Source organism: Lissotriton vulgaris, chromosome 6 (genome assembly GCF_964263255.1).
Source record: "Lissotriton vulgaris chromosome 6, aLisVul1.2, whole genome shotgun sequence".
Lineage (NCBI taxonomy): Eukaryota > Metazoa > Chordata > Amphibia > Caudata > Salamandridae > Lissotriton > Lissotriton vulgaris.
The window spans coordinates 974,986,979-975,013,509 of NC_141694.1; the positions used below are offsets into that span (position 1 = coordinate 974,986,979).

General features: G+C 45.0%; 1 protein-coding gene across 7 annotated transcripts in view; it reads left to right on the plus strand.

Moving 5' to 3' along the window:
* The window catches only part of PTPRK (protein tyrosine phosphatase receptor type K), a 1,685,403-nt gene that overhangs the window by 281,103 nt on the left and 1,377,769 nt on the right, over positions 1–26,531 (plus strand). For all 7 annotated transcript variants that reach the window (XM_086927009.1, XM_086927007.1, XM_086927008.1 and 4 more), the window contains exon 2: positions 6,228–6,350. In XM_086927009.1, the coding sequence (XP_086783135.1) occupies positions 6,228–6,350 (123 nt within the window). The remainder of the gene's footprint in view (positions 1–6,227; positions 6,351–26,531) is intronic.

Genomic DNA, 26,531 nt, shown 5'->3' on the forward strand with positions numbered 1-26,531 from the left:
CTCGCATTAATTAAGTTTGAGCTATTGGCATTGCTAAATATTGCAACACCAATTGCAACAAAAGTCTATAAATTGTAGGCCAAAACAATGTGTATTTATTTTTGTAGTAATTGTGGCATGCTGTGCTTTAGATGAATATGTTTAGAAGTAAAGTGTGCCATACTGAGATTGCTACAATAGTTAATTGTGGATGCGTTAACAATTGATGTGTGCACTGACGGCTGGTGGTGTGTGCACTGACTGCTGGTGGAGTGTGTGTGCCTGGTGAAAGCGTGCACTGACGGCTGGTGGTGTGTGTGTGCCTGGTGAAAGCGTGCACTGAAGTCTGGTGGTGTGCGCTTGGTGGTAGAGTGCACTGACGGCTGGTGGTGTTTGTGCCCGGTGAAAGCGTGCACTGATGGCTGATGGTGTCTGTGCCTGGTGAAAGTGTGCACTGACGGCGTGGTTGTGGTTGTGTGTGTGTGGTTGTGTGTGTGTGGTTGTGCGTGTGTGTGGTTGTGCGTGTGTGTGGTTGTGTGTGTGGTTGTGTGTGTGGTTGTGTGTGTGTTTGGTTGTGTGTGTGTGTGTGTGGTTGTGTGTGTGCGTTGTGTGTGTGCGTGGTTGTGTGTGGTGGTTGTGTGTGTGCGTGGTTGTGTGTGTGTGGTTGTGTGTGTGTGTGGTTATGGGTGTGTGGTTATGGTTGTGTGTGTGGTTATGGTTGTGTGTGTGGTTATGGTTGTGTGTGTGGTTGTGTGGTTTTGTGTGTGTGTGGTTGGGTGTGTGGTTGACCACTTAATCACACTTGCGTAGTCAACTCAAATGAGTCTGGTAGTGGGGGCGTGGCCAGCTATGGAAAGATGTCGGATGTGTTTTAGAGCTGCTCTACACCACTACCCATGATGTGCCATTGTCCGTACTAATCCTGGCAGTAACTACCCTTACACAGACAACCCACATTTTACTGACCCCCCCCCCACTTCCCCCCCCCCCCCCCGCCCCCACAGCATCGTTTGAGCCTTTTTTGCCTGGGCCGAAGGCGCAACCATTCACCCATTGTGCCCTTCAGTGACTAGTTGCGCCTGTGTGGCCTGTACTGGCACCCAGAGATTGCGGGCAAGACTTGGCTGATTCCGCGGCCCGGGCTGATTGTGGGCGCTTCTACGAAGGAGGACACATTGTCCACGCGGCCATCCCGGTTCTGCAACCACACATCGTAGACTCCCCATCGGGCGGGCACATCTGCCTGCCACCCGTTGTGAGCGATTACTGGAGCTGCTTATTGAGGGCTGAAAGGCCCACTGGACCCGTGCACCATGTGGTTCTTCGGTAGTCAATCAGGCAGAGTCTGGGATCACTGCGTGAAAGGGGTTAATTACTCTCCCCATGTATGTTGCTTAAAAGTCAACAAGGGTGTATCTTGCACTCTTCTCGACTTCGAGTGGCACCCAACAGGGGTCGAAACGTACACTTTTACATACCCTCAAACCCTTAGGAAAGGAAGAAATCAATTAACTTTGTTTTAGGCTGTAAAGATTCCACTGTATATAAATGTAATTGTGCCTATGTCACGAAACCTTCTCTCTGTCCTTCACCTATCCATTCACTCCCACTTCCCTAAAAACCTTTTTCTCTCTATCACACTGTGAGCACTGTATATATTACACGCAATAGAAATATATATAAGTAGATACATGAAATAACAATGATGTTTTGAATTTGAAGAGCATCAAATGAATGTATTACTGAGTAGAATAAACCCAAGTTCCTGATGAGCAAAACTAGAAACTGTGTTTGTGGTGAATTGTTTTCTTAAATGTTTATAAATAAGGATAGTACTCTGACCCTTTCTTGAACGTATTGTAGTTACGACCCAGGTCGAGTAGTTTTATGTGCTTTCCCCGTTAAAACTCACTCTAATCTACAAAGGTCTGCATGCGTAGCCCTCCCCATCCTGTCCTGGACTAGAGTACACATATGGGACTAGTGGCACAACCTGCCACCTACCCCCTCCCCCCAGCACAGGGCCCCCAGACGTAGGCCAGGGGGTCGGGCACATCTACGGTGGTCTGTCAACCACTACATGGTGGCGTACCACCTCTTGCCCCCTTCCAGAGATAGCCGGGAAGCGGAGGGCTGTTTTCATTTGTTAATTATTAGAGAGAGCGATTAACTGTTTTTGGCTTTCTCAGATCCATAAACATCCTACATGACCTCTCCTCACCGGTTACTTCATTTGCGTGTTTCTGACTAGAGGAGTTAGAAGCTGTGCGATAAATCCATCGCAGTTTAAACACGCCCGCGAGTGGTGCGCGCGCGCCTCTGCGAAGCATATGTTTCAATTATCGCGCCAGTGTCTGAGCACGATAATTGAAAACCTATGGGCTTCGGTGCGCGTAACAGACATCAATAGGCCATGGGTGGAGCAATACGCCCGCCTTTGGCCTATTGCGTGCTCTGTTACAAAAAATACGCACGCCAAGCCCAATAGCGGAACCCAAAATGAAAAAGCACATGTAAAGCTTGTGCAATTCCGGGGTCCGTTTTCAAACCCCGGACAAAAGGGCTTTCGCCTGCGCTAGCAATGCTACGCAGTGCAACGCTGGGTGCGAGCCCTAAAAATGGTTCATCTTAAGTTAGGTATGGCCATCATAAATGTTTGGGCTGCCATTTGGCGTGGAGCAGTTAGCTCCCGTATCTATTTGTCCATCGTCTACCTATCTGCTTGCTTTATCCGATTTACCTTATTAGACTTTGGTGAATTTAAAATTGCCCCTTCCCCATCCTTTGAGCCAGATAGATATTGTAATCCGTCAACGTGAATATGGTTTCTTTCATTTTGATGTAAACTTGCAGCATGCCGGCCTTTTGCCAGCAAGATCTAAAGATGCCTGGACACTCAAATAGGAAGATATCAGATCACAGAAAGATTAGTTTCAAGGACAATCTCACAAGTCTGCAAACCCTGAATCTCTGTGTCTCTCTCTTCCTCTCCATGCCTTTTTCCTTTACTCACAATACTTCACACTTTTCCCTCCTGTTTTTTCCTTTCCCTCTGTGATTCGTTTCCTTTCCCTTTAGCCACTCATCCTGTCGAACTTCTCCGTTCCCTACTGTCTTCCTTCACCTTCGTCTTGTCCATACTCTCCTTCCCTCTTATGTTTTCCTTCCCTCTTATGTTTTAACATTGCTTTTTTTTTCCTTCCCCCAATTCCTTTCTCCTTGTCCGTTCTTTCTTTTTCCCCTTTCTTTTAACCTTCCTTCTTCGATTTCCATACCTTCCTTTCTCTTTAACTCCTCTTTTTCCTTTGTTCTTCCCTTCCTTTCTTAAAATCAGTTGTTAAAATGTTATCAATTACACCATCAATAATACTTGGTGTGTGTTTAGGAGTTAAAGTTTAAAGAAAAAGTCTCAGTAGAATAATTGATCTCACTAACCGTTTTAGTCATCTTTTTCTCCAACGAAGTTTTAAACATTGTCGTAAAATAAGAACTTTTCCAAATGTAACATTGAAGCAACAAAAAAAACAACAACAAAAAACATCCCAATATTCAGTTAATAAAACGTATGAGAAAATATTATTGGGAAACATTACATTTTAAAAAAACGTAACCAAATTCCATCCCGTAGCCGTCCAGCAGGTAGAAGATTACCCCAGTGTTCTAGGTTTCAATTCGTCCTTGCTCACCCTTTTCAAAAGCATGGCTGACTGAAGAGAGCTAGGTGTGGGCCACTAAGCCAGACCCTCACTCTGATATTTTTTATTGTACTATTTTGTTTAAACTGAGTGATTAGAAGGAGAAGGTGTGAGCAGCCCTGCTCCAATACGAACTCTAGCTTGCAGCTGATTACGCATAAAATGGTATACTGTCCTGGCTCTAAATTAGCTTCCCTTCTCTATTGCTTTCTTTAGGCTGCTAAATGAACCTCCAAGCAATAACTTATTCAGTGCAGTGGGTTTCTTTGAAATATTTTATCCGCCTACAATTGAATTTGGTCTTTTATTGGTCTGTCCATGGGCGAAGCAGATCGACTTCTAGCAGAGCAACCATGCATGTATTTGCTTTTTGGAACGGACTTAGCTGATTACTTTAAAAGAGGAGGCCTGTAAATGGAGCCTGAAAAGCTATGTACATATTTGAAAACCTACTGCTAATTGTACGACTCTGGTGCCCTTTCACTCTGATGTCTGCCCTTGAATGCAGGCCAGAAACTTGACTGTTGGTGCTGTTGCCGGATTAAGGGTTCGGGGAAACTGAAAAGTTCAGAGGACAAGGTGGTTAGCATTTGAAAAAATTCAACATGATTTAAAAGTGTGTCATTGCAAAAGTCAATGCATAAAACTGAAGCATTTTTATTCAATGCATTAGTTTGTGTTTTCTCACCGGTTACACCTCTGCTCATGCTTTGGTCTCCCGGCATCCACTCAACCTCCCAAACCCCACCTCAAAAGAGTGGATACTTTAAGTAATGTCAAATCTGTTTGGGAAGTTACTTTACCACAGTGTCGACCCCCCCCCCCCCCCCCACCCAGGCAAAAATGTTTTAAAAATTATCATTTTATTTTTTATCTTGCAGCAGAGTCTTGGGACGGGCCACAGCATTGCAGCAGGGGGAGTAGGAGGGATGGGCACTGCTGTCAGTTCTCGTGACGATTTGTCCGGCTGTCTTAGGATGGCCAAACAGTCATGCGCGCTGACATCTCTCCAATGCACCTGTGTTTCTAGGTGGAGAGACCAGCAGGCACAGTCTCCCAGCTCTGGATGGAGCGCAAAACAAGCCCGCTCCGACTAATCCTGACACTGATCTCATGGGTATGAGGCCAATGGATTGGCTGTAGGGGAGTTTGGCAGCTTCAGCCTGTGGCAAGGGGAGCAGAAGTGTTTTTTTAATGTTTATTTTGTTACAGTCCTCCCTGCGCTGCTGCCCCACATTTCCCTGACACCAACCCTTCCATTTGAAAATATAAGTCCTTCAGAGCCGTCAAACCCACTAAACAAAGGCTCGTCGTTTAATCCTTACAAATAGATTTTATTGCATTAGAATATTCTTAAAAAGTACAGATTCTCTCGAACGATGCTCTGATTACGCCGTTTTGCTTTTTGTAGACAGGCCTTCTGTTGAATTCCTTCTTAATTGCTCCTTTGGGTCAAGTGTTTAAAAACGCTTGTTGCAACTTACTGAACTGGCTTGTTGTTTGCTTTATCTTCCACTCTAGAATTTTCAGTCCTGTGTCCCTTTTGGGTTTTTTATCACGCTTGATTATATTTGTCAATCTTTTTGTCTCGATGAGCCATTTAGGTACTATATTGATGTTGCCATGGCCCTCCTCAAACTGCTTGAATTCTGATTACTTTTTTGACGTTATACACACAATTAATTCATGTTCGTGCCTTGGCCGCTGCAGTACTAAGGGTCTTGCCTGCTGTCCCTACCTGCAGAGGAGGGGGTCACCTACCTCTTACGGTCGTAATACTAAATCGCAGGACGTTCCCTCGGCACAGGACACCTTGATGGGTACTGTATAGAAATGTTGGGCAAAAATTCTAATTCAAAATTGTCCTGCACGTTTGTACACATTTGATGGCCGAAATAAAGTGATTTTAAAGGACTTCTACTGTATCTTTGTGCAGTTTGGGGGCAAATGTGAGTTCAAATTATTTACTTAGCTGCAATGTACTTTTTTTACGTTCTGAGCAAATAATTGATATTGTACCTTCTTCACTTCTTTCTTTTCTTTTCTCATTTTTGCTTTCTTTAATTTTTCCACCCACTTACTTTTCGTTTTAGCTTTTAACTCGTTTTAATTTTCCTTTGTCCCAAGTGTGTGTGTGCTGTACATTTTCTATCTTAATTTTGGCGCCTTATTATCTGGTGAAATTACCAATTTATTCCGCCCTTCTAGAGTCCACATTGATATTTGTATAGCACAACCCTCGCCAGAACAGTGGTGAACAAGGCATACTTTCAGAAATAGAGGACGATTCAAGCTAATATACGAACGTGTGATCATGTACATCTTGAATCTGTTTATGCATGGAAAGATGAGGCCACACAGTAGAGGAATTTCCCTACTTTGAAATTCTGCTCTAAAACGTAAACGCTTGTACCCTTGTATGTGCATAAAGGATTCTTAACTAACTAAAAAACAGTCATATAATGAAGATTGTTAGTTTCACAGTTTAGATTTTCACGACCAAAGACACCTGATTGTTGCAACTAGTGAAATATTTTACGGTGTGTTTTTCAGGGGGCTGCAATTTCGATGTTGGTCTTGGCCCTTGTGATTACCATCAGGACCTGTATGACGACTTTGATTGGATGCATGTCAGCGCTCAAGAGCTTCACTTCTTGCCTCCGGATATGCCGCAAGGTAGGAGTAAATGTTATGAAGCTGCCTTAAATCAACGTGCATTCGTATTAACAGTAAGGCAGCAAAGTGGTAGAAGCTTATAAGGAGAGTCACTGAACCCTGGTCTATAAAAGAGCGATTCCATTGGTCTGCATGATGTTGCCTTGCACATTGGTGGAAGCTTAATGTGATTGTTCTACGCCGATTGCTCAGTCATATTCAGGTGGCAGGAGTACCCTTTCAGGAATAGGTCTGATTGCACACCCCGATCATTCTTCCTTGACTTAAAAATATACTGCAAAAACTGAATTTGTGAATGTAAAATGAGGTTCTTTGTTCAACTTTCTTCCTACTTTTAACAGGGATGGAAAAGGACGCTGAAAACTTAAGGGACAGGGATATTGTTAAGTGGAGAATAAATGGAGCGATATGAATGCAGCTGCCTGGAAAGCAGAAGGAGAAACGTGGCTGTTGTCAAGGTGTGGAAATGAGCTAGATATGGGGGCCAAGCACGGAGAATAAGGGAGCAGCAGTTCCGGGCTGGGGGCAACTGGAGGTCAGACTACTCTGTGACCTTGCTGCTAAGGACGGAAGTTGGGTTCGCTGCTCTCTGGAGTCACACTAGAGCTTGTTCTTTTGTTTTGGATCCTGGTGACAAAAGAAGGGCACTGTGCTGAACTGTGACACGGCTTTTGCAATGATTTTCTTCATTTATGACTTGCAGTACTCGCTTTTAGCTTCTTTCAGAGTGTTTAACATAGTTCTTCTAGTACAATTAATCAAATGTTGTGCTAAGACGCGTAGGTGGTTATAGAAACTTACCAGCATCCGTCGAGAACTCTAATAATGTTTTTGTCAGTCAGTCAGTCAAAAGCTTTTATTATCGGTAAAGAACCATAAAAAGACATATGTACATAATTACAGATAAAAATAAACAATTAGAGCTAAACATAAGGATGTTTTAAGAAGTTGTACATTAAAATCCTAGCACACAGAAAATTCATGGAGTGGTTAAAAAAGAATCATAAAATTTGATTGGATACGTTAATAAAAAAAAAAGAAACAGCGCTCCCGATGAACAATCCCTAACCCTAGTACATATAGAGAACCACATTCATTACAATGTTTATACTACTGCAGGATTGGTAGTTTGTGGACTTTCATTTTATAATTTTGCACACCTCGAGTACCACATGGACAAAAGAAATCTAGCAGTTGCAAACACTACCAGGGGGCTGGTATCATATTTATGGATTCTAAATACCTCCCTGTAGTCCCTAAGACCCCTGGACTTACAAAGTTGAATGATCCATTTCGTTCTTGCCTTGGCGTAAAAGGGGCAGAAGAGCAGAACGTGCAGATCTGTCTCTCTGCTACTCGCACACCCTGGGCAGGAACTCATTTGATATAGGGCATTTGACCACTTGTGTGTTAAGCCGCTAAGAGTAAATGAACCATGTCTAAACTGGATAAATAATTTCTTGGCCAGGGGAGGCTGGATATCATCCAACAATTTCTCAGTGAGGATGGGCCTTGATATCCAGAAAGGTGTCGGTCAGTCTGCCCATGGAAGAGTTTGTTGTTATAAGTTCCATTCGGTAGCGCTTGAGGGCCGCACTCAATTTCTTGGAATATAGGGAACATATCTCGTCGGGGGACGTCCACATGTCCCCCCTACCTAAGGCATGACAAGAGTTGCTTAATGTGGTTTAACCAGGGAATTTTCCCCATGCTCCCCCTGGACAAAAGATCCCCCAGGTCCTCCCTATAGCTCAAGAGCTCCGGGGTCAACGAAAGACATCTACAATACAGGAGGGGACGATTAGAGACAATCTCCTGGATGGGAACCAAACCTTAATCCAGCCGAAGGGGAGTCAGGGGGGGGGGGTACTCATAGGGAGTCTCAGAAGACGCCTAATAAAACTATTCTCAGTGAGAGATAGGGGGGCAGCGCTGACATGATCCCATAAGTCTGCACCATAGAGCGCTCCCCCTCTCCCCTGGGCTTTATAAATTTCCATGTGCGGACCCAGCAATTTAGAAGAAGTATCATTAAAAACCTTTAGGATACCGCCGGATGATTGGGCCAGCTTCAGGTTAGCCTTAGCCATATGAGGCCCCCAATCCATTCTGTCATTTAGTGTAACCCCCAAATAATCGAAGGTAGACACACGATCCAACACTGTTCCATCCAAGTGGGGGTGAGGACAATGGGCTAGTTTGGTGTTTTAAACCATGAACTTGGTTTTAGAGAGGTTAATCTCCAAGTTCCTCATTCTGCAGAAGGAGCAGAATGCCTCTAATGTACGCTGTATGCCTGTAGATGATTTTGACAGTAGGAGGGTGTCATCAGCGAACATTAGGGCAGGTATCTTGCGCCCCGCTAAGCTTGGAGAGTCCAGGTCTCTTGCTCCCAGTAGGTGGTCTATCAACCCGTTAAGGAAGAGGGAGAAGAGCGTGGGGGCCAGAACGCACCCCTGCCTAACTCCCTTTTCCACCGGGAACGGAGCCGACAGCTCCCCACTCCTCCCAACTCTCACCCTTGCGTGTGTACCTTGGTGCATACGTTTAAATAGATGGCACAGGTAGGCCGGGGCACCCATCTCCAACAATATTGCCCAAAGCTTGTCCCTTTGGACCAGGTCAAATGCGGACCGAAGGTCCACGAAAATCAAATACAAGCTACCTGCCCCAATAGAAACCGTCTTCCAGTAGGCCAACTGTAATCTAAACAGTTGGTCAATAGTAGAAACCTTTGCACGAAAACCCGCTTGGAGGGAGGTTAGGATGTGGTGTTCGTCCATCCAACTCTGCAACCTTGTTAAAAGGAAGCGGGCAAATAATTTCTGGAGGACGTCGATCAAACTGATGGGGCGGTAGTTGGCCGGGTCAAGAGGGGAAGCTTTTTTGTGAATGGGAAGGATTTCAGCTCCCAGCCAGGTTGGGGGGGGATCTCCAACCCTTGTAGAATGGCGTTAAAATAAACCCAAATGTAGGGAGCCCAAACTTTTTGTTCACTACGATATAGGTCACTAGGGATCCTATTGAGGCCAGGGGCTTTCCCCAGCGTCAAACTTCTGAGGGCCGCCTGAACTTCAAGGAGGGTACAGGGTGGGCAAACAAGGCCCAGGGCCTCCGGGTGCACTGGTTCAGGAGTACTTATTTGGGTTGCTCGAACTACACGGGATTCGGGAATGCTGAGTGAATAGAGAGGCTTGAAATGATCTAGCCAAACCTCTTCACTAAGGTTAGGAATGATAGCAGACATCCCTTCAGCCGACCCAACTCGGACAAGGTTCCAGAAAGACCTATAATCCCGAGCTTCCAGGGCTGCTTTGATACTTTCCCACCTTGAGGCCTCCCACTCGGCCCTGGCCTTCTTGATCAAACTTTTATGAATTTCCCTCGCATTTCTAATGCTTGACTGGGACCCCGATTTTACCTCCCTTATCAGGTTATTTTTAGCCAGCCTACAGTTTTTATTGAACCAATGTTCACGCTTATTTACCCTTAGCCTCTTAGTTTTGGTAGTATAAAAATAACCGGCCAGGGAACGAAGAAGCTTGTTGTGGATAGACTGCAAGCTCTGACAGTGGAGATTGAGGGGATCGTAATTAGAGCTCAAGAGGTGAGAAACCTCTGTTAGAGAGCATGCGACGTGACGATATAACTCTGCTAGCTTATCAGGCGCTAACGCTATCTTTGCCCACCTGATTCGTCTACCACCTGCCGCTGTAACCAGGTTCAAGTTAATAGTAGTCTCAGCTACCCCCAGTTCGTTACGGTGACCCAAAGTGTTTAATAATTCAAGTGATAATAAATTATGGTCACTATCGACCCTTGGGATGACAGAAAAAGCTTTCAATCGGGCCCAGAATTCTACATTTACCAGGATATAATATGTGGTCGTGCTTTTCCCTGGTCTATTAAAGGTACTTGAACCCGGATCGTCTGGAAGAACTCTGCCATTACAGGCCCTGAGAGAACGTGAGACAGCCAACTTGTTGATCACAAGGGCCAGGGGTAGTAAGCACTTTTCCGGGTACATAGTACAGTCAGGGATCAGCCAATTTTCATCCTCGTCCGAGGTTACCGAAGGGATCCCCAAGAGTGGTTCGAAATGACAATAAAGATCGGCACCTATGATTTTATGATACGACAAGGGAAAAGAGTGAAGGAGATCCTCTAGGGCATCCAGAATTGATAAACCCAACTGGTGCGGTTGGCAACGTAAATAAATATTAATCACGGCCAGCGACATACCATCCAGAAAAGTAAGAACAATGCATAGGATGTCCGGGCAATGAGACTCCATTATCTTGGCTGAGCAACCTAGGTGCGAAGCAACCCAAATGCATAACCACCCCGAGGGTCTTCCCCTGGGTCCCTGCGCAGCCGGTGAAAGAAAGGACGCGTATCCTACCCTTATTGGGGCAGACAGCAACCATATGTCGTAAGTATCTATCCGCTCTCCCCACTCCGGATTGTGCAGCTTAGACCCCAACCCTGCTATGTTCCAAGACCCAATTAGTGGTCTACGTGGCACCCCTTTGGCTGGGGAATCCTCAGTGAGTTGGAACACACTAGAAGATGGAGGTGCTATATGTATGTGAATGTCCAACTCCTTTTCCCCTTCTATTTAGCCTAAGTTTTGGGAAGATGGGGATGTAGTTGTGCTACCCACCTTAGTTCTGGAAACCTGCTCATGGGACCCCACCTCTATGCTCAGACCCTCCAGAACATGGCTCCCAAACCAATTTGGTCCCATTCAGTCTACACGTGGTGATGATAGTAGTCAATCTATGTTGCTCAATACACTATATCTATTACCCACTGGAATGTTGTAGTCTAATTCATGACCACCATGATGGAAATGAGATGGTTCTGGCCTACCCGATACAAAAGTTCGTGAATAAAAATACCCCAGGTGGCGGGTGCTAATGGTACCCGCATTGAGAGGCCCTCCATTAGCTAATATGTGTCCAACTACTTTAGGATCCCTGAAGTTGACTATTACACAATCGGCACAGATGTCTTTGGGTCTAATCCCCAACCAACTGACTCTGCGCGCAAATAGAATCTCCCCCTGGCCAGCTCCCATTAGAGGTCTATGTCTGCTTAGCCAGAAGAGGATTTTATTCTTTAACTCAGGGAAGGTTTCCCCTCGTTCGCTGGCCAGTCGGGGTACTCCCGTGAGCACCACCACATATGGCGATACTTCTGGGGGCAGCTGGGGGCGAGGAGGAGATTTTAAGGGTCCATTTTCGACAGATTTCTGGTGAGGGTTGTTTTGGGGCCTACCTAAATCTGGGCTCTGAGTTCCGGGAATATTTGGGTTGGAGAGTAGGCCAGACGGTTTTGGACCTGGTACAACTGCAGGCAGATTAGGACAATTGGTTAGACCAGGGCCAATCGGGGCTAGGATAGGTTTTATCATATTTAGAGGGGCCAAATCATGTGTAGGAATATCTGGGCAGTTACTAGCACCTTGGATTGAGCCCTTAGTAACAGGCTTAGTTACTCCTGAAGCCCCTATATTAGCGGGATTCCCCAACTAAGTGCATGGCTGTGCTCTCCCTAGACCTTTGTTGTTTATCAGTGAAACTAGTCTATCAATCCTAGTAGACAAAGATTTGAAATGGGTATTGATAAGCTGTTCCATATGAGTCTGCAAATCAATTAATAAATGGGTAGCCCAGACGGGAGGTCCTATGGTGGAAGATAGAGGGCCAGGGTCAGACTGTGCAGGATCAGGTATGGATGCTATTCTCTTAGCCAAATTTTTAACAGGTTTCGACTTTTTAGATCTAGCACGAGGTTTGTGAACCTTTATGCATGCCAGGGGAGGTGGGGCCGGGGCAACCTCTATTGAAACATTCACGTCATGCACAATCTGAGCACAAGGTAAGTCAAAGAAAGAGGGTATGAGGAATGACATGGATTCAGCAGGGTTAGCTGTAGCTACAGAGCAAACCCCCAGAGACGTAGGGGGGGGGGGGGGGGGGGCAAGCTTTGACTGATTTAAAAGAATTGTAGGGGTTACCACATTAGTAGGAGTTCCAAGCCTCAAGTAGTCTCATCCGGGGGGGCTTAGAGGGGTGGCCCAGCCTCGCCTCCTTAAGCCCCTGACAGCCACAGACGGCCCGCCCTTTGCCCAGTCTTCGCCCGGCTCGTCCCGCAACGCAGAGGGCTTGTGGGTGCTATATGCGCCTCCTGACGCTGCTGCCCTCGTCGTCAGAGCGCGCCGCTGGGGCTGCAGGGAATTGTAGTCCCGGGGCGGCGACGGCACTGTTGGTGGTGTCTTTGACTCTCGGCGGTGGCGGCAAGCAAAGGGTAAGTCCCCCAAAGTGATTCCGGTGCCTATTGGACTCTTGGCGGTGTCGGCAGGGCACTGTCAGGTTCCCTCCTGCTGCTACAGGTTTTTGTCTATATTGCTAATAGCACACGTAATTATTTTTTACAGGTGTATTTTTTAGGTGACACTGCCAGTAGTGAGCACTTAGTATTCACTGCTGAAGTACAAATGAATTTGAGGTGAGGGGAGGAGCAGCAGTGGAGAACAGACACCTAAGAGTGGACTGACAGTTCATCCTGAGTGAATAATCAGGAAGACGCTGATTTATGGTAATGTTGCCATTGTTAATTACCGCCGAGGGCAGGTAATGAATGTTGAAGAGTTACGGCCTTCATGACCTTGGCTGCTCACCTTTGATGAACGGCTTCATCGGCTCTTCTCAAACAAGGCCGAACTGCGTAGAGAATGAAAGCTTCAGAATTTCAGCCTCATTTTCAAATTAATAGGATATTAAGTAATTAATCATGCGGTAGAGAGAAAAAAGGGCGGTTTATGTCTAGTGGAGGGGTTTTGTGATTCAGAAAAGGCAACTTCAGCAAGTCGGCATGTATTCTATCGGTTCTGTTAAAGGTTTGCGTGCCTTTCTTTAAGTAACTACACGTCATTTTTTTTTCTTCATTGTGCTCCGGTGGCATTTTATGAAAATTAATAACGTTTTTTGGCCTGATATTGTTAAATATCCTGAAAGTCCTAGGCTTGCAAAAACAGAAAAGCGCATTGTATTTGAGGGTACATGATTCTTAATGTACTTTCCGCAAAAGAACAGAGTACCGAAACCTAGAAACGTAGATAGTATGGATTGCAGAGAGAAGAGATGCGGGCTGGATCTGGTTACATCTGTCACATGACCCAAGTGATCCGAACACAAGTCCACTTAACTGCCACCAAGGATATGTTCTGATCTAATTAATAAGATAATATGGGCAGGGCTGGATTTTTTTGTGTGTTCAAAAAGGTCTAAAGTTGGGATTTTTTTGCTCGTTTTGACTTGCAAAAGTATCGTTTTTCTGTTGGTCTACCTCGATTAATGCACTCTGGGAAGCCAGACTGCATTCATCCAGATTTGGTTGAGAGGCAGAGATGCGGGTGTTTCGGCTAAATCATGGTGCATAATAAACTCCATTATTTCTGGCCTTCTTCATCTGTGAAATGTTGTTCTTGCCTGGCCAGTCTTTAGATTTGTGTATTTCTGCTTGGCACCACTCTTAGGCAGGAGGAGCGGAAGCAGGAGACCGAGGACTATGTACCCCCTGAAGCCCATGCACGCAGAATGAAGGTCTGTGCACGAGCTTTATGTGAGCACTGTCTCTTACCCCACAATCAAATGAGTTATAAAATCTTTATGCAACTAAGGAGTGTCTCCTCCGCCCCCCCCCTTCACATTACTTCCAGATCCTTTTTCTTGACCATGTATTTTAATAAGATGGGGAGAGAGGCAGTTATCTTCGGAGGGTGGAGAAAGGTGTTGGGGAGCAGAGGACGTGGGAAGGGCATGGGAACAGTTACTGTTAACCCTCAGTGCTTCGTACAAACTAATTAAGCAGTGATTTCATGTTATACTTTCTTTTTTTTCCTCTCGAAACTCTTAGCCACTCCTTACTCAGATAGGGTCTCCGTTCAGTCTTGAATCTCCCCTCTTGTTCTCTTCCTAGGTGTTATTCTGTTTGATCTGTCACGAACTAGTGTAACGAGGTTAGCAACAATTCAACTTCATGTTTCACCCCACCTCGCCTGTTGTTTTTTAGCAGGAGAGCTTTTTTTCCATTTGGATAGCTTCTTAGTCGACTTATGTCCTAGGAGTGGGTGTCACATGTCCCAGTTAGGCTTGGAAGGAAACACTGCCATTTTACATGTATGTACATGGGTCTTTCCTAAAGTTGCCTTCACTTTAGCACGATGACTTGTGACACACTTTTGCATCCGTGACAATCGGAATTAGTCTCTTGGAAACTTTACTTGCTTACAGAATCAACTTCACAAGAACACGATCATGCTACTTTGCCATCATGTACAAGGTTTATACATACGTTGTGCAAATGTGCTTGTTGTTTTCATACATATTGCGACAACGCAATCTGTAACATACAAACATTGCCAGCCTGATCAAGATCTCAGCACCAGGTAAGGATGCCTATTGTTATAAGTACTTGGTACAGCTGCTTTTTGTTATAATAAACATCCATTTCTGGGTGTTAGCAGATGTGCTCTTTTCTGTCATTGGCTAGGTCTCTACATTCTTATGCTTCAGCGCAGCAGCCTGCTGATGTAGGAGAGTACGGTCTGCTTCCTATGGTTACCCCCAATTTTTGCTATGATTCTCTGGTTTTTCGACTTAAGTGTGGCTGTGGACCTGCTAAATGGTGAAACTTTTCATTCTGTTCACTGTCCTAATACTTCGAACAAGTTTTAATTGCTTCTGTCTATTGATCATTGCTGCACATATATCTGTATTCCCCTCCCATGTATATTCGGGTAAGACTTGAGCCCCTCCACGAGGAAGGAATAGTGTGGGGCTGCATTACGGCATTAAAAACTGGTACAAGTTGAGCAGCCCAGACTGTGAATCCTCCTTATAGAAGACTGGTGGAATGCCATTCAGGCCCTGCGCCCCATCCCTCTCCCCCCTTGGAATTTTCCTCTGCACGGAGCAAGAACTGATTGGGCACCAGACTGGTGTTGGGACCCTCTCCCTATATGGCGTTTTATATTTTTGTAAAGATTTTAATGAATCCTATACAAATAACATTTTTTACTTACTATATGGGATTAGCAGAGTATTTTCTAGCTCCAAGTCATCTGATTTGCACCTGTGTTGCTTCCCTTGGTAATAATGACTCCTCAAAAAATGCCAGGTGGCCTCAGATACTGAAGGCAGTCACCCTAGGGAGGGGTCAGTTTATCCCATTTACTGTTTGCCAGAAAGAAGTGGAGGTGTTTTCTTTCTCGTTCAGCAGCTTGATCGAGAAAGGGACCTGGGACTGAAGCTGACATTTTGCTAGTTTTCATTGTTTCCTTGCGGCCCTGAGGTCTTTCAGTATAACGGAATCCTCAGGTGACCCTTTGAGGGCCCGCCAGAGACCATTTACTTTTTTTGGCTGTCCTGCTCATGGGGTTGCTCACCCTCCTGTCCAGGAAGTTGACCTTGCTCTCTTGCTGTTGCCTATTTGTTGTAACTGAGTTGACTGTTTTTTTGGGTTGATCTGTGAGTTTTATTGTGTTTGACCATTTGTTATGGAACTAACCACCAGTGATTACGCTATTTCTGCCAGTACTGGTAGGGAGGCCACCTTGCATTTATGCGTTTGAGGACAATCGTGTAACCTGGAGTTCATAGATCCATTGCTGGTGTGTGTGTTTCTAAGCCTAGATCTTGAGTTGTTTCTTGTGGGTTATGGTTGCTTTCCAGTTTCTTGCCAAGTCCATAAGCGATAACCGGTAGTAATGGGAGGCTTACAAAAGTGAAGTCAATGAGTGATGCGTCGGAACTGTTTAAAAATGAAAGCCCGGGTGGTTTGTCAGGGTTATATCGGCCATTTAGAACTCTGAAGCCTAGATGTTCTAAGTTGACATGCATACGTTGACATCTACTATCATCTTTCAGACACGGGGGGGGGGAGAGATGAGGTGGCACCTGAGTTGGAATCATCCAAAGGGCATTGTGGGCTTCTGTGACCTCGTTTTTAGGCAGCTTACTCATTAGCCACATATTGAAGTCACCTGTAGCTGTTGATTCATAGTCCCTTTCTTTAGTCTGATTCATAGTCCTTCTATTTTCGTTTTAACGCCAAGTGCGTCTTAATAAGCTCATCTGTTACCTTGGCCCTGGTTGCAGCATTAAGGTGAATGTAGACATTTACATTATAATTTTCTAAGATTGACTGGTTGATGTCTTAACACTCATTTCCACAATTTGCAAACCAGATTTGTCGGTTTCTTCCTCTTGGCATTCAATATCACTAGTAGCTGAAACGTATATTGCAAGACCACCCTTGCTATAACCATATTTGTGTACTTTGACTGCTGGTGTGTAAAAGTTTATGAAGCCCTCCAGATGAAGTGCATCTGTAGCCCAAGTTTCTTGGAGGATTACTTCAACAATTTTGAATGTATTGAGAGATTTCTGCATCATCAAACTTGTTAGCCGGACCTTTTATATTCCAGGAGCATATCTTAAGCGCATTAGTATTACTGGTGGAAGCAGTGTCTTGTCATTGTAAAAGGCTGGTTGTATTCAGTGCGCCCTACAGCCAACCCTACTCTGTAGCCACATCTGATTCTGTGGCAAGCCCGCCACAGTGGCGTATTACCCCTTCATTTTGGGGGCCCATGGATTTGGTACGTGCATTACTCTGGACGGAATAGAACTTTCTTGGTCAGGCCCCTAATAGATTGTCCTTTTTTGTGTGACTCTAGTACCTGGGAATATCCAGTTCCTTTGTTGTTGTGTTCCCCCAGACCTGAAAAAAGTCTGCCGCACTCAAAATCTTTTCAGCCATCTCAATTGAGTCCCACACAAACTTAGTTACTTCATTTCGCTGCCCGGGCCTGGATTGATTAACTTAGTGGATCCTTTATTGTGTAAGACAGCCTTTCCAGCCGGAAGGATTTCCTCATTTCACCCATCTGCATCATTTGGGGCCTGTCTTTAATCCTGTCCTTGAGATCAACAATTAGTTCACATTGTCACCTGAAGTGTTGACAACTTGCCTAGGACAGGGGAGCATCCACACATCTGCCCTATTCCCTGTGTATCAACCAGCGCTCTCTTTGTTAAAAGGTTTAAATTTGAGCTCTGCAGAATTCTTATCATAGTTGACCATAAAGCTCCCTGTGAGTGCTTGCTTCCATTTGGGTTTGGGCTGGCGTTAGTTGGTGCCTCGTTGCCATATGAGGTGAGTATCCTCTCCCATTCCTTCGAGTAGAGATGCAAAGTTTCATTTGTTGCTGCTAGTGAGTCCTTGTTTTCAATGCAAACCAGATTGAGGGCTCTGCGCTGTGGGGGGATGTTGTCACAACCATGTTGCAGCCCAACAGAGTTGGGATATTGCTTTGAGATCTCATTCCTGGTCCCGACGGTGGGTGGATCATAAGATTTTGACGTATCCTTTCTTCCTTCTCTAACTGATTTATTAGCTGCAAGTCCATGCCCCGATTAGGTGACTTATACAGTTTGGGAATATTTAGGGGTTGCAAGGCCATTGCTAGTTATAGATTCCATTATTCTCGCAGAAAGACCAGGGCTGGTGTCACCTTATTCCCGTGGCTGAGTCACACCTTTTGATACGCTGCTCACTGGAAAAGGCATGAGCACACCGGTACACAATTTGAGCTTATGCCTGGTTTGATGCTTTGTGGTATCTTAGAGGATCAGATCTCACTACAACGATTATGGCTTCCCGTAATGCCTTGAAGAACTGCAGCAGTGCCAGGGAAGATGTGTCACTGTAGCAGTGCCGGTGAAGACATGTCACACTGAGGAACGTCTTTCTCCTCCCATTGCCTTAAGGAGCACTAATTGCCTCCTATTTAAGTTATGGGCAACAGCCTGTGCCTACATAACGAAGAGTGGTAAGCGAAATCACTCATTTCATTTACACCAAGAGAGTCTCTAAAATTTGGACCCTCTCTCCTCTAGTCCTGATGAAGGCCACCTGACCTGCTTGGGCACCTTTGGTCTAAACATGTTGACTGCTCACTAGATGTTATGGATCAATAACTGCCCCACTTTAACACCGCCATTTATTTGTAATCTTATAAATTTACTGTCCACCAAATATTCTTTTACAGAAAAATTGATATTTTTAACCACTCATCATGACTGTCGCTATCCCGCCAGTCTTCCTTCTGGTGGAGGAATGTAGGTCACTTGGAGAATGGGACACTCAAGTGATGGGCCCTATGATAATTCAATCCACATAACCAATGAGGCGGAGAATCAAGATATACCGCCTACAAGGTATTGTGGTTGAGTCTCCAACATCGTCTATTTGAGACTTTTTTAATACAAGTGATCCATTCCCTTTTGATGCTTGATGTTTCTTATGTTTGGAAGCTGAATGGATCTCTGTTTCTTTCTCCCTCCTTTTTAATGAGTGGCCTATCAACACTGCCAAAGTGGTGCCTGCCAGCCCATGTGTGGAATTTAGAAAGGCTGGGTGACATCCTATTAGTAGATTTGCATGTCTCTCAGCATTTGGTTCCCAGTGGTCCATAGTCTACAGGGCGAGCATGAGGCCTAGGGCTAACATGGTAGGGCCACCGGTCATGTGCGATGTTGGGTATAATGTTCTCATTCTCTCTCACTTGCCTCCTCTGCTAGTGTCTGACTTTTTTTTATTAGTCTTTTAACGAATGGTTCAGCTTTCTGGAGTGTAGTAGAAATGTGTACCTTCTCTATCTGTGACCTTCAGGCGTGCTGAGTATAGCATCGCGTGTTGCATCCCAATTTGTTGCAGCGTTCCTTTGGTATGCAAACGTGGACGGGCCTTCTCTGCCTTCTCTATCACTAGGATAAAGTCTGGAAAGATTAAATTCATTATCCCATGCACATCAGCTTGTGTTTTTCTCGGGTAAGCTGTAGGTCCATATCTCTGTCTCTGTAGTTGAATAGTCTAGCTATGTTCATCCACGGAGGCCGAGGGCCTAAGGAGCGGTGCATTTGCTCTACAGTAATTAGTGGGAAGAAGTTGTCAGCGCCAAACATGATGTTTTAGGGGAACTTTAACTTAATTGGCCATGTTTCCAGTGTCTGTCGACTTGGGGATGCTCACTACGTGCAGGTTGTTTTGTCAGGATCTGACCTCCAAAGTTACATTTTTGCTCTGTCTTTGTGTTCCTTACTCGTATCCAGGAGTTCATTGTAGCCGGATCTGTCCTCTTCAAATTGGGTGAAGGGGTCCTCTGATGTCATGGTGCCCTTTTCTTGTTTATCAAGGGCATGTGTTCGCTTATCCGCCCCAGTAGGAAGTGTCTATCTTAGTGTCTATGGGGGTGAGGCTTTTTTGTATATGAAGCATCAACATCTGGAGGTTCACATAAAGTTCGCCTGGGGTATAAGCATGGGAACCAAAGGTTCTGTCTAATGGCTGGGACCAGGTTGCCTGATACCCTCAAAATGTGGTTTGGCTTAGTGAGATTCTAATTTTGCCTTTGTGTTTGAGTCCAATGGTTTTGTGAATTGTCTACAGTGTGCCCAGTCGACCACATATGCCCCTTCACTTTGCACAGGGAAAGCGGAGTGCCCCACAGTCAGTCGGGGGGAGGGAGGGGCAGACTCACAGTAGGTCAGAATTAGCCAAGATACGCACCACGTGACCGGCGCTCAAATCCACATGGGTCAAGTCCCAAAAGCAAATTCTCCCACTTCTCATGCCTGCTGGAATCAGTGGATCCGGCGTCCTGCTGGTCACAAATCCACAAGTGTCTTGGATAAGGCTGGTGTCCATTGGGCAGTCTTGCTAGTCTGTGTTTGTGTGGGGGCCTTACTCGCCACGGCCTCCAGCTCCGGCCTGGAAAAAAAATGGTCTCAACGACCAACGTTTCTGTGAATTGCGCTGTGCACTCTATCAGAACAGGTATGTGGGTAGTTACCTTCTCTACTGCTACAACAGCAAGGGCCCAGTGGTGTCCAGGCATTTCGTGGCCCTGTTATGTGTATTTGAGTTAAGAGGGGTTTCTCACACTCCCCAGACAGACTGCTTCCTGAGCTTCCCAGTTGTGATCTGGGGGGACTCTACCTCCAGACCGGTCCCTTCCCTTGGGAAGCATGAGCAGGCCCCCAATGTAGTCTTTGCAGGCACTCACAAGCTCCCCTTGGGGCCGCTGCCACAGCGGAGTCCCATTGATCCAAGGTCGGATTGCTCGTGCCTCGCCTTCACCTGTGTCCCCATGCCCAGGAGCTCACTAGACTCATGGATAGAATCTTGGGGGCGGGGCCTTCCACAGCCCCCAGGCGTGGCCTAATGATTATCGGTTTGTGACAAACACTTATGGTTTGTTCTTTGGCGTTTTTTACAGAGTGTTACGCTTTGGAGGCAAGTGAGGTATGTACAAGCATGGGAGCTACATGATGTGTAGGAGATGTGGGCAGCGTTATACATACATGCATATTTGAATTGGATTATCATGTCTTTACAGGTAGAAGTGTCCGGTTTCACTATTGAGGTATGTGGTGCACATAGCACATTTATCAGAGACGTTAGAGTTATTGGAATTGGCATAAGAGAATATTTTATTAGCATGCACAGTGAGCAGCTGCTTGTGATTTTTTATTGCAGTTTTGGTCCGGCAATTACCGTTCATCCATTGGTAAGGTTTCTTTTTGATCTGAGGTAAACGCGATATGGAGGTTGGAGTCATTGTAGGTCATTCACACAAACCTTTTTCATTTCCAATAGAGTACAGCACTGAGATCCATAAGACCACAGGTATGAATCCCTTCATTACACAAACATGACAGTCCATACAAGCACCCATGGGTAGAAATCATCAACCGCATTACCACTCTTCTGTTTATTCTTTCAGATTGGCCCCTGATGAAGGTACCAGATGGGTACCGAAATGCATTGGTCATCAACGAAGTATTATGGATATGATGTATAAATGCAAAACACATTATGAAAACGCAATGAAATAATGTATACCAATGTATATTATTATCCTCTTAGGTGCTGCGCTTATTCCAACGGCCGACGGCACCACTACCTCAGGAGTGCTGCCGTCGGCCGTTGGACGTTCGAACCTCACCTGCGCAATGGAACGTTCAGCTCTAGAGCTGGACGTTCCATAGCTGCTAAGAGGTTATGCTTGTAAAAATATGTACATTTCTATAACGGTGTGACATTTATGTTTACAGCTACAAGTGATTGAGTTAATCAGATGATCAATGCACACGAGTAATGAATTGAATTACAAGTCTGGTATCATTGAATAAATTGAATAAATTGATTAGGTGTGTCTACAACACCAAGTGAACAGTGCGCGGCTGGATGAGTATCATTACTTGTCTCCACTACACATTAGTCATTCAGGACTGACAACCCTGATCAGCCGCAGCACCATTTGAGCAACTAGTTTAATTTTTTGAATAAGCAGTGGTGTGCTCCTCACAAACCCCAATACCTAGTCTAATGATCAGTCTGCCACTACCACAGAGTCAAGTCTAGATGGCTCCCCCCCGGGCGCCCCCCAACGCAACACGACTCCGCTGCACATGTACCGCCAGGGTGCCGCTCAACATAGAGGATTGCAGATGTGCAGGTGTCGGCGCCGCAGCACCATGGTGTATTCGGCTGGGTGCAGAACAGGCGTCTCTCAATCAGGCGTCTCGCTGGGCTCCGTGGCCCAAATCCGGATTGGTTGCAGCAGTAGTGACACAAGTGCACTACTATGCCACTGTTGGTTGAGGGATATCACCTAGAATATGTTGGATATTAGTGCTGGCACAAGGAGCCTCACTAATGTGCGGCTATCATGGAGCCAGGCACTCTGAGAATGCATAATTGATGCTAACCCTTAAGCTAAAAAGGAAGAGAACAACGTCACATGTCTGCATGTATTAAATACAATAAACCCTTCATAGTCATCTCTAGGAACAAGACAAGTAATTGACTTGTTGCAAAAGTGGCAGCCTTTCCTAGTACCACTCATCTGGCATTAGATTAATGGATTTCAATGCAGTGGTCCGCATTACTGCCCTGAAATGCAAAGTCACGCATTATAGCACATCATCATCTGTCAAGCCAAGGCTCTGCTATATTGCACTATACTGACTGAAACCTGCAGTGGAAGTGTGCGGTGCCTGCTGCTCAGGGAAGGCATAAGAGCTGGCTTAGCTGCTCGCAGTTCTAGCTGCTACTCTGCTACAATGTAACACATCATAGGACACATTACACTGCCCTGCATTACGTTCACTGACGTCAGGAGTCCGACACAGTCCTAGGCAAGTCCGCCCTGCTACCTGAGCGGGTGACAGTTCATGAGATTGAATAAAGTTTTGGCCAGTGCTGGCGGTATATGATCCCAGGACCCGACCCCAACAGCGTCTGTAGTTTAGTCAAGTGAATCGCAGACTGCGGCGGCCGCTGAAGTGGCTCCTCAGCCGCCCAGAGTACACCAGTCCAGTGTGCAGCTGAGCCAGAATCGTGCGGCGTTGCCGCGGGTGTCCACGAGTTGTTGTGGCCATGGCCTGCCAATTGCTACCGGTGCAAAGTGCCTGATTATGAGAGCGAGAGATCTCCTAGTCAAGTTGCTAAATGCTAATGAAAATTTGCTTTTTAGCAGCGGGAGTGGTCATGATTATCTTCTGAGCTGCCTACCCTGTGTTACAGCTGAGCAGTGTGTCTGCTCACTGAAAGTTTTCAGCTTCGTTAGAAGTTGCACTAACTCGTCTTGGGTCTAATAGGTGAACCCACTGTGGTGCAACTTAACTACGATGAACTCAACTCTTAGTGCACGAAGTGAGCAGAACCTATAGTGTTGCTCTGCAGCACGCTGGACCAGGGTGTACCGCTGAGCTAAGGATTTTTATAGGGTTGAGCAAGCTAAAGTATTTTTGAACTTATACAGAATGGATTTGACCTATTTGTGCCTCAGCCTCACTTTCCACAGGGCTTGTATGTTTCCCTTGTCTTCACTGCTTGATTTTGCTCACGAGAAAGTGTCATTCAGTTATTGAAATGTCACTCAAAATAACAATTATGAAAATGTCACACACAGCAATCTGAAACCTTGGCAGCTATGAAGGGGGTATAGTTAGAACACCATTTCAGATGGAGCTGCCAAATATATTTCATTTTGTTGCAGCAAAACCGCACAGAACAAATCCTATTTCTACTGTTTTATGAAAAAAAGGCAGTGCAGAGAGAACCATGTCCACTGAAAACTTGTCATTGCTCTCTTAGCTTAAGCTTTCAATGTAAAATGAGAAAAACCTAGTAGATTGCTTATTTGGAGCCTATCTATGCTAACTTAACCACTTGGATGCTAGGCGTTTTCCCCCTCCTGTGCTGGAAAATGCCATTTTAGTGGCACCATGACGAGCTCAGCTCGTCATCAGCACATGACACCCGTGGGTGATGACGAGCTGAGCTCGTCATCCGCATTGAAGGGGTTAAACATACAAAATGAACATTGAAAGTTTATTTAATAAATCTGCTGTAACGGATTCAATCCGTGTGGATGGTGAGGAGGCGACAGAGGGGTAAATCTGGAGGAGCTCGGGAAGCAGGATTTGGAGGGAGCAACTGGGAGCAAGCACACTTACAACTGAGCATGGAAGGGAGGTTCTGGGTGCAAACACTTAGACAATAGAGTGTCGTTGGACGGGAGAATCATACAGGGGGAGAAGTACATGAGGAAGGCAGCTACAAAACACGGTCTCCTGCAGTGCTTTAACACAAAGAAAAAGTAGCGCCCGAAAAAAATAAACACTGGTAAGATGTAAGAAATGCACCCCATGGTTCAAGGTAGGGGCAAACAAATGAGGCAAGAATCCTGCGGCAGCTGACCAATAAGAAGCAAGCAAATGAGTGACAATGAAGTCCACAAAGTTAAGTAATGGGCCTGGACACAGGTAATTATGCGCGTTTTATAAATCCCGATTGATTGAATGGGCGTTTTCTAAGCCTCCTGTTAGAAAATAAAAGGTCTCACAAGGGACGGTGGTTGGGCTGTCATAGGCGAGATCTAAAAAAGCACTTCATCATAGTCAATGAAGGAGATCCCACTTTAAATCATGGTAAACTGTGAGTTTTCTGTGCTCGAATGGAAGGTTCCCATGAATGACAGATTTACAAATTCTGTAAATGGTAACATGCACGCGGGAACAGGGTCCATCAAGCCTATGATGTAACAGATATCACTGCATTCACCATTGTTTCAGATTTTGGTAAAGTATGTAATAAAATTGTGCATTTCAAAATATGAAAACCAGTCCACGTTTTGGAACCATGCATTCTTGCAGGCATAAACCTTGAGCAAAATCAAAAACAAAGTACAATAAGGATTTTTGACAGACTCAGGAGTAATTTGATGCGAAAGCAAAGACCGTGCTGAAGACCGAGTAGCGTATCTGGTATTGCACGGAAGTTTGGCATCTGCATGGGCAATTGCAGTGCCTTTCTGACATCGATAACCTTGTATTTATTTGGGATATTGTCGGGCGCATGTGATGTTTGGCAAAAATAAAACAGTGGTTAGTAATTTATACTTTTGCTCAGCCAACATGATGGACTTGGATTGCCACAAATATTTATTTTCCTGACTGCTTAAAACTGAAATGTATTCTTCAATCATCCATCTTTATAATTTTGTGATAGATACGTCTTTGGTTTACAGTTATTGTAAATCACTTTGCCACCTTGACGTTAACTCGAAAAACCGTACATATCACAGTAATCTTTGGTCGGTAACAGTAAAAAATGTTGCTATACCATTATTAGAGTGATGCGAAGGTCCAACCACAGTTTTCGCAGATTTGTAGTTTTTTTTTTATAGTCGGTGAATGTGTGTGCCTTTTATTCCATAAACCAACGAACTAATATGTATTTTGCATCCTTGCCTTAGCTGACGTTTTCTAACGTGATTCTTTTCAGAAGTGGTGCACCATACTTGGCCTTTAGCCTATATCTGGGTAGATGTTTTTGTCAAATGAATAATTTGAACTCCTTTACAAAGTACTTTGTCTAAATAAAAAGGGTTGATTGTGATTCGTGTACTGTAGCTTACATCACGTCTGTCCATAATCTGAAGATGATGATTTGCACATATACATTTTTTTTAGATGTATGAAGTGACAGGCTTTTTTATTGCAACGCAGGACCTCCAGTAACTGACAGTTCCTCTAGCAGAGGTTGCCCATGTAACCATCGAGGAGCGTGCTGTCAAATCTTGCTTATGTTGGCTATTAACTAACATTATTTTCAAATTGGCACCAAAAGGGTCACTGTGACTCCAGACAAGGAGGCACACATGCTTGCTTCTTATACTTAAAGCCTGGTGCAAATCAGGTATCCAAAATTAGTTTTATTTTAGCTACCATGTATATTAGGCAACTTGGAAAGTCTTGATACATATATTTTCATATAGAGCTGCTTTCCTTTCCATTTAAATCACAAACCGTGAGAGTTTAAGTGAAGTGAAGAATTCTTTTTTACTGTTTTTCCCATTTAAACAAGGATCAACAATAGTAAAGTGATAGTTCACGTTGCTTAATACAAAGTACATAAAACACAAGAAATAACAAAAACAGCTTTTGCAATGCAATCTGTCTTGCATTTGCGAGAGTTCGAGCTATTGGTGTTGTAAATTTCTGTTTTTTACCCATGTGTTTTGGTTTGGAGTGGAGTTGACGTATGTGGTTTGGAGTGGAATTTTGTGGGTTGATTTCGGATTTTTTGTTGTGTAATTGTGTGGGGTGAAATTGGCTGGTGTGTAGTGTATGCGTGTAGTGGAATTGTGTGGCATGGTGAAAAGATAGGGTTGAGAGTTGCACACAATCGATAGAGAAAGATGGAGAGGGATAGGTAATTTGTGCACTAATGTGGTGATTGAACTCCAGACAGAGCAGCAGAAAGAGTGTGTGTGAGAAAGAAAGGGAGAGCCCCCCACTGACTCATAAATAGGGTCCCCCTGTGCACACAGAAGATACCCCAATAAGAGGAGGAGATCTTGGCTTTGATGGATGGAAATCTTGGAAAGACAAAGGATAGAAACAGTGCTCGAAGGCCTGATGTGAACCAATATGAGATAGGCGGGAAGAGTGCATGAGAACGTGAGAGGGGCATCCAGAGGGGGTGGTGAGAGGTAGATTGGTGCACATCACGAGGTGGGACAGGAAGGTAGCATGC